This window comes from Tupaia chinensis, unplaced genomic scaffold (assembly GCF_000334495.1).
Source record: "Tupaia chinensis unplaced genomic scaffold, TupChi_1.0 Scaffold145396_1, whole genome shotgun sequence".
Taxonomy (NCBI): domain Eukaryota; kingdom Metazoa; phylum Chordata; class Mammalia; order Scandentia; family Tupaiidae; genus Tupaia; species Tupaia belangeri.
Genome location: NW_006205257.1, coordinates 1,762,645 through 1,770,823, shown reverse-complemented (window position 1 = coordinate 1,770,823; position 8,179 = coordinate 1,762,645). Strand labels below are relative to the sequence as shown.

Genomic DNA, 8,179 nt, shown 5'->3' with positions numbered 1-8,179 from the left:
TGGAGACCTGTTAAGCGCAATCTGTTTTTTTTTTTAATTATTTATCTAATTTTATTTATTATTTTAATTTGCTAGAGTGTATGTGCTCACTAGAGAGAGAGAGAGAAACAGAGAGAGCAAGAGCCAAAGAGGAGAGAGAGAGGAAGTGAGAAAGCAAGCCCCTAGGCCTGGAACTTGAACTCCAGTTGGCCATGTGGGAGTCCAGTGCCTTAGTTACCATGCCATCTGCTGGCCCAGTACAATCTATTTTTTTTAAAAGAATTATTTAATTTTATTTATTATTGTTGTTCTTCAGTTTGACCAGCAAGAGACAGAGAGAGAGAGGGAGGGAGGGAGGGAGAGTGAGAAAGTAAGCCGCCAGGTCCAGAACTCAAACCACAGTCGGCCATGTGGGAGTCCAGCACCCCAAGCACCATGCCACCTGCTGGTCCCCACAATTTGTTTTTAATGGCTCCCGAGAGCTTGGGCCTGACGTTTTCAATGAAGTTTGTGTTTCCTGAAGTGAGGCCTGCTTTCCCACCCATGTGAGTGAACAGGAAAACACTCTTAGCCCCTTTGATTTAGTAATAGTCGAATTACACTCTACCTCTCTGCCTTTAGGTCCAAGTTTTAGTACCTCTTGGGCTGTCTTTGAGTACTACCAGCCGCGAGTTGGGAACATGGGTATTTTTACTCAGGAGACTTGCTTTTAACTTTTAGGAAGATGGAGAGCTTTTTCTGGTTGCCTTGTCCTCTAAAATTGATTCAGACTCTCTTTTTTTCATTTCTTAATTTGTTAGAAGGTACATACACAGGGCCGGCAGGTGGCTTGGTGAAGATATTGGGGTCCCATGTTGCTGATTGTAGTTCAAGTCCTGAACTCAGCAGTTTGAAAATCATGCCAGTGTATACGTGTGCATGCCTAAAATCCCAAGAGACTGGAGGAGAATGGATTGTGGTGTGGCCATCCCTTCTGGGAGATGATTTCTCACTTTCCCTCTTTCTGCCTCTCTCAGTCTCTCTCCTGCAAGAGCACGTGCCCTATGGCAAAAACATTTAAAAAATAAAGAAAAAGAAAAAAAAGGCACATGCATTCATAAGAGAGAGACAGAGAGAAAGAGAAAGGACATGAGAAAGCTTCCCCCCATGAGGGAGAGCAATCCCTATTTCTCTGTTTCTCTTTCCAGAATTTTAGGTATGTACGCACATGTGCCTGGTGTGTTTTTCAAGCCACTGGGTCTGGGACTTGAATTACATAGTCAGCCATGTAGGATCTAGCCACCTTAACCACGGCGCCACTGACTGGACCCATGAGGCTTTTTTTTTTTTTTTTTTTAAATAATTTTTTAATTTGGGGCTGGTGGGGGGCAAGGGTGTGGTTAAGGACACTGGGCTCCCACGTGGCCAACTGCGGTTCAAGTCTCAGACATGGCAGCTTGCTTTCTCACTTTTTCTCTCTCTCACACTGTCCCTCTCTGGTCAAATTAAAATAAATAAATAAAAAATGTTAAATAATTCTTTGAAAAATTTATTTAACTTATTATTATTATTATTTTTAATTTGACCAGAGAGAGCCAAAGACAGCAAGCCACCAGATCTGGGACTTGAACCATGGTCAGACATGTTGTGTGTCCAGCACCTCAACCACCATGTCACCACCATGTCACCTGCCAGCCCCCAGAGGTTCTTTCTTTCTTTCTTTCTTTTTTTTTTTCTTTTAGAATTATTTTATCTCATTTATTATCATTATTATTATTTGTTTAATTTGACCAGAGAGATACAGAGAAAGAGAGAGAGAGAGAAAGGGAAGATGTGAAAGTAAGCCTCCAGGCCGGGACTGAACTGCGGCTGGCCATGTGGGAGTCCAGCACCTTAACCTTCACACCATCTGCCTGCCCCCAGAGGCTCTTTCTTAAAATGCATTAGAAAATGGTTATTTTGTTATTTCATTATTACCTTTTCTTTCCGTGCACGTATTTTTCCAATCCTTTTATCAAAAGCAAATACTGGAAGCTATTTCCAACAAATAAAAGTGAGTTATTTTTTTTTTTAAGTTTTACTTATTTATTTAAATTTGACGAGCGAGACACAAAAGGGATAAAAAGAGAGGGAAAGTGAGAAAGCAAGCTGTGATGAAAGTGAGACTTGAACCGGGGTCAACCATATGGAAGTCTAGCCGCCTTACCCACCGTGCCACTCGCTGGCCCTGATAAGGAGTTCTTCAGCAGCTGTTAGGGTAGTAGTCTTTAGACCCAGTCACTAACCCCAGCCCCAGACCACACTGCCCAGTAGGTGAACATTTTTGCCTTTCTCTATTTGGAGAATCCATTCCTGCCTGTGGGCTGCTTAAATGTGTCCTCCACTCCTTCCTGCGCTAGGACCTGGAGCCATGACTGCTGGGGGCTGGAGGACCAAGCAGGTACTGGAGGCGTAGCATTCACTTCTGGCTGTCGTTTGCCAAGAGACTTGAGTCTGAGTTAATCTGGGGCTCCTACTCACCTGGTTCTTTACGGGTTATATTGAAGTGCTAATCTTGTCTTTTAGGTCACATCCTCAAAGTAGTTTTAGGTCACATCCTCAAAGTAGTTTTATCTTTATTTATTTGAGAGACTTTTGCTATAGGGCGCATGCACTTGCCAGAAAGACAGAGACAGAGAGACAGAAAGCGAGAAATCACCCCCCAGGGGGGATGGCCACACAGCAATCCCTTCTCCATTCTCCTCTTGGGATCTTTTTTTTTTTTTATTTTTTTTTTTTTTTTATAGGGCGCGTGCACTCACCAGACAGAGAGATTGCTACAGGGTGCATGCGCTCGACAGAGAGACAGAAAGCAAGAAATCATCCTCCGGGGAGATGGCCATGCAGCAATCCCTTCTCCTCCATTTTCCTCTCGAGATCTTGGGCACGTACGCACACGCGCTCGATGTGAGTTTAAGCCACTGGGTTCGGTACTCGAACTGCAGTCGACTACATAGGAGTCCAGCGACATAGCCATTATGTTAACTGCTGGTCCCTGTAGTTTTATCTTTCAATGCAAAACAATCTTGTAATTGCTCAGTTTGAAACCTTGTTTTCTTGAAGGCTTTTGGAGTAGGTGCTCTGGAAGAGGAAGATGATGATATCTATGCCTTAGAAACTCTCTCCAAGTATGACACGGTTTTGAAGGACGAGGAGCCTGGAGATGGACTGTATGGCTGGACAGCCCCCAAGCAGTACAGAAATCAGAAAGGTAATTCCTTAAACCCACACCCACAGGTCCACATGTCAGGGTATCTATCAGGAGGAAGGGACTGATGCTGCAGCGTCAGCCTCCCTGGAATAGGGGTTAGCTAAAGAGTCAGAGTGAGAGACAATGCAGGGAAAAGCAAGGCCCGCTGTGAGAAGTAAGCAGAGTGGGGTTTAGACCAGGAGAAGGCCAGGGCCAGCTGTAAAGACAGGGTCAAGATAGGGAGGAGGGAGAGGAGTGACTATTGGACAGGTGTTCTCTTGCTGCCCAGAACTGACAGTGGGTCAAAGGGAAAGCACTCAGAGTTCGAGGAACTGGGCAGGTGGCCAAAGCAGGTCAAGGCCAACAGTAGGTCAGACCTGGCTGGGGGACTGAGTGGTAGGTGCACCTGCAGCCCCCTACCAGATGGAGCCTGTGTTCTCAAGTCCCTGGCACTTAAGGAGCTCTTGTTGGGAGAAAAAATGGCCATCTCTTGAGATAATTTGAATTTTAGGGTGGAGTCTGTGGTGATTTAGATCCTATGGTTCTAAGTAGTATTTGAGTTTATTTTTTTCCAGAAAAGGTGCAGGGGTTACACAGTAGGGAGTAGGTATGAGTAACTTGTGACTCGGAGTCAATCAGACCTGGATTCGGAGTTTAGATTTCCTCTGCACAGCAGTTCACCTTGGGCAAGGCTCGTAACCTCCATGAGAGTCCTCATTTGTAAAGTGAGGCTAAAGTCCACTCAGGAGGTTATTGTGCCGATGACTCGATCACTGACCCAGGACCTGCCCCAGAGAAGTGAGAAATCACCTCCTGGGGGCATGGCCACACTGCAGTCCCTTTTCCTCCATTCTCCTGGGATCTTGGGCATGCATGTACATACACCCAGCATGATTTTCAAGCTGCGGGTTAGCTTCCTTTCTTTCTTCCTTTCTTTCTTCCTTTCTTTCTTCCTTTCTTTCTTCCTTTCTTTCTTCCTTTCTTTCTTCCTTTCTTTCTTCCTTTCTTTCTTCCTTTCTTTCTTCCTTTCTTTCTTCCTTTCTTTCTTCCTTTCTTTCTTCCTTTCTTTCTTCCTTTCTTTCTTCCTTTCTTTCTTCCTTTCTTTCTTCCTTTCTTTCTTCCTTTCTTTCTTCCTTTCTTTCTTTCTTTCTTTCTTTTTTAAAGATAGGATCTCATTGTGTCCGGATCCTCCTGCCTCAGCCTCCCTGAGTTGCTGGAATTGTAGGTGCACACCATTGTGTCTGGCTTTTAGGGAATCAAACCAGGGCCTCCCACGTGGCCCCAGCCTGTGGAACACAGTATCTTAACCGCATGAGCTATCTCAGCTGGGCCTTGGAACGTGAAATCCAATCCCAAATTACCTTGCAGAATTTTAGGAATATCTAGAAGCTGGTGTAAAAGTTCATTATGAGTTAAACTACAAGGATGACTTTGTGAGGAGGATAGTTCATGGTGGCGCTGCATTTTTAGCTGCAGAAACCTTAGCTCATCCGCACTGTGGGCTGCGCCTGCTTCAGGACTCGGCACCTTGCCATTAAGTACTTACAGTTGTCACTTAGCAGGGGCTTTTTGGTCCAAAAATGGTCTTCAGACATAACCACTATACATGAAATCCTTGAGAATCAAAGGGCCCAGACCAGCTGGTGGTATAGTGGTTGAGGCGACTGGACCCCATATGGCCAACTATGCAGTTCAAGACCTGGCCCCTATGGCTTCAAAAACACACTGGCACATGTGCATTCCCAAAGTCCCAAAAGGAGAAACGGAAGAGACAGGATTATGGTGTGATCATCCCCATGGGGGGAGGGGCTTTCCACTCTCCTCTCTCTGTCTCTCTCGTGCCAGCATACATGCCCTTTGGCAAACAAAAAGAGAGAGAGAGAGAGAGAGACTCAAAGGGCCTTTGTTGATGGCTTGTCTCCATAGCCCATGGACACTCCTCCAAGTCAGAGGCATCTGGGCCATTCAGTTTCCTAAACTTGTGGTCTTTATCTCATGTTAGAACTTGAGTAAGAGTCAAAAGTCCCTTATATCTGTCATAAGATTAGATTACAGGCTGACCTGGTTGTATTGCCTTTGGGCCTTATTTGGATTGTTGCTAAGGAAACTGGGAAGTGGTCTACCTGGAAGTTCTCCGACCAGTTTTAGAAATGACTCTATTGTTAGGATTTTTATTTTTGTTCGTATTGTTCTCTTAGTGGTTTTTCTTAAGATCTTTCTTAAGAATATACCACAAGGTATATCCTCTTGTGCCCCTCGGTGTAGGATCTGAGCGACCTTCTCTAACCATCAGGGTGAGGTACTTGTCTCCCCCATGATCTGAGCAGCTTAGTCAGCCATGGGTGGTGTGAACTGGGCCACCAATCCCTGAGTCAACAGAGGTGTGAGGGCTTTGCATGCTATTTCATCTTCCCCTTTGTTGCTACCTTTGACCAATAGCATGTATGACATATACTGTTGGTATTCTTTGTAATAAAAGCTGATGTCATTTGTCTTCTAATTGTCTACTTCTGGATTTAATCAATGACCTCATTTTGTAGAACCAGAGAAAGATCTTCGGTATGTTGGCAAAATTTTGGATGGATTTTCCCTGGCTTCTAAACCTTTATCTTCTAAGAAAGTAAGAATTTTTAAAAAAATTTTTACTAGTTTCCTGCTTAAAATGTTTGCTGCTAAGTAATCGGAGTTGTTATGCTAACAGTTGAAAAGTAAACTCTGTTTTCAAACAGCAACAGCCTGGGGCTGGCAGGGGGCATGGTGGTTAAAAACACTGGACTCTCACATGTTTGACCATGGTTTGAGTCTTAGATCTGGTAGCTTGCTTTCACACTTTCTTTCTGCCTCTTTTTCTCTCTTATTCTGGTCAAATTAAAACAAATAGTAATGATAAATTAAAAAAAGAGAGAAAAAGGGAACCAGCAGTTAGCGTAATGGCTATGTCGCTGGACTCCCACGTAGTCGACCGCGGTTCGTGTCCCGGACCCGGTGACTTAAAACTCACGCCGGGCGCGTGTGCGTGCCTGCCCAAGATCCTGAGAGGAGAATGGAGGAGAAGGGATTGCGGCGTGACCATCCCCCCTGGGGGATGATTTCTCGCTTTCTGTCTCTATGTCTCTCTCTGTCTGTCTGGCGAGCGCACGCGCCCTACAGTGAAAATCTCTCAAAAAAAAAAAAAAAAAAAAAAAAAAAAGAGAGAGAGAAAAACAATAGCCTAGTACTAGTGATTGTCCAGGAAATCATATTTTGCATTAGAAACCTCTATTAGTAGCCATGTTGTGTTCAAAACATCTGACTGCTAATATTTTAAATCCAAACTTCAAATGACTGGTTATTCCCACTAAAAGAAACATACATTAGAAACAAATGGAAGAGGGGCCAGCAGGTGGCATGGTGGTGAAGGTGCTGGACACTCCCACATGGTCACCCACAGTTAGAGTCCTGGACCTGGAGGCTTGCTTTTTCACTTTCCCTCTCTCTCTCTCTGTGTGTGTCTTTCTCTGGTCAAATTAAAAAAATAAATGAATGGATAAATAGAATTAAATAATTCTTAAAAAAAAACAAAACAGAAAAGAAACAAGTGGAAGAATGACGGGGGACCAGCAGTTAGCGTAATGGCTGTGTCACTGGACTCCCACATAGTTGACCGTGGTTCGCGTCCCAGACCCAGTGGCTTAAACTCACGCCGGGCGCATGTGCGTGTGTGCCCAAGATCCCTAGAGGAGAATGGAGGAGAAGGGATTGTGGCGTGGCCATCCCCCCCGGGGGGGGTGATTTCTTGCTTTCTGTCTCTCTGTCTCTCTCTGTCTGTCTGGAAAGCGCATGCGCCCTATAGCAAAAACCTCTCGAAAAAAAAAAAATGACGGGACCAGAAGATGGCATAGCAGTTATGTTGCTGGACTCCCCCATGGCCGACCACAGTTTGAGTCCTAGACCCAGTGGCTTCAAAATCACGCTGGGCACATGTACGTGCGTGCCCGAGATCCCCAGAGGAGAACGGGGGAGAAGGGATTATAGCATGGCCATCCCTCTGGAGGGGGTGATTGATCCACTTTCTCTCTATCTCTGTCTCTCTTTCTCTTTCCTGCAAGTGCATGCTCCTAAGGCAAAAATCTGTCTCTTAAAAAAAGAGAAACAAGTGCAGGAATGAAATTGATACAATTCTAGAGGCAATGGAACTTAAGAAAAAGTAGAGAACTTTCAAAAAGCCAGAGTAACCCACAAGCTTGTCTCCCAATGCACCAAAGCTGGGTGTGGTCAGAGTTTGTGGGACTTAGCAGGGGCTGGGCAGAAAGAAGAGGTGTGTGTGTGTGGTCAGGTCTCGTGGAGAGCTCTGCAGGCCTTTCCAGGTAACACTTTTATGAGATTTTGTTAAAGAAAAATCTCTTAGGTCAAACAGCACTCTTTAAACTTATGTCAAAGCGATATGCCACATGCTCACGAAAAGACATCAGGAGTTAGTTGTGGGTGCTGGCCAGCTCAGGAGAGGTGCCTGGTCATTTGCCTTGTAGGCTTGGCATGCCTTTTTTCAATTGTTCTATGTGTTTACCAGCTTTTCTCTCACTCTCTCTCTCTCTCTCTCTCTTAGTTTTACTACAGGGACAGTGACAGAAAAAGAGAGAAAGTGAGACATCACCTCCTAGGGGAGATGGCCATACCACAATCCCCTCTCTTCCAGTCTCCTCTTAGGATTTTGGGCACATAGGCGCATGCACTTGGCTTGGTTTTCTCTTTCTTACTTTCTTTTTTAATGAATTATTTAATTATATTAAATTAATGAATCAGTTCATTTTAATTTGACCAGAGAGAGAGAGAGAAAGTGAGAAAGCAAGCTGCCAGGGCTAGGGCTGGAACTGCAGTCAGCCATGTGGGAATCCAGTGGCTTAACCACCGCACCACGTGCTGGTCCCCCAGCTTGTCAAGTCATTGGGTCCAGAACTCAAGCTGTTAGGTCAGCCATGTGGGATTCAGCTGCTTTATCCTCCATACTACCTG

The 8,179-nt window shown here is 44.8% G+C and overlaps 1 protein-coding gene across 1 annotated transcript in view; it reads left to right on the top strand.

Moving 5' to 3' along the window:
• The window catches only part of GPATCH1 (G-patch domain containing 1), an 87,015-nt gene that overhangs the window by 29,830 nt on the left and 49,006 nt on the right, over positions 1 to 8,179 (top strand). Inside the window, exons 8-9 of the mRNA XM_006167982.3 lie at positions 3,061 to 3,208; positions 5,728 to 5,807. Coding sequence (XP_006168044.2) covers positions 3,061 to 3,208; positions 5,728 to 5,807 — 228 coding nt within the window. The remainder of the gene's footprint in view (positions 1 to 3,060; positions 3,209 to 5,727; positions 5,808 to 8,179) is intronic.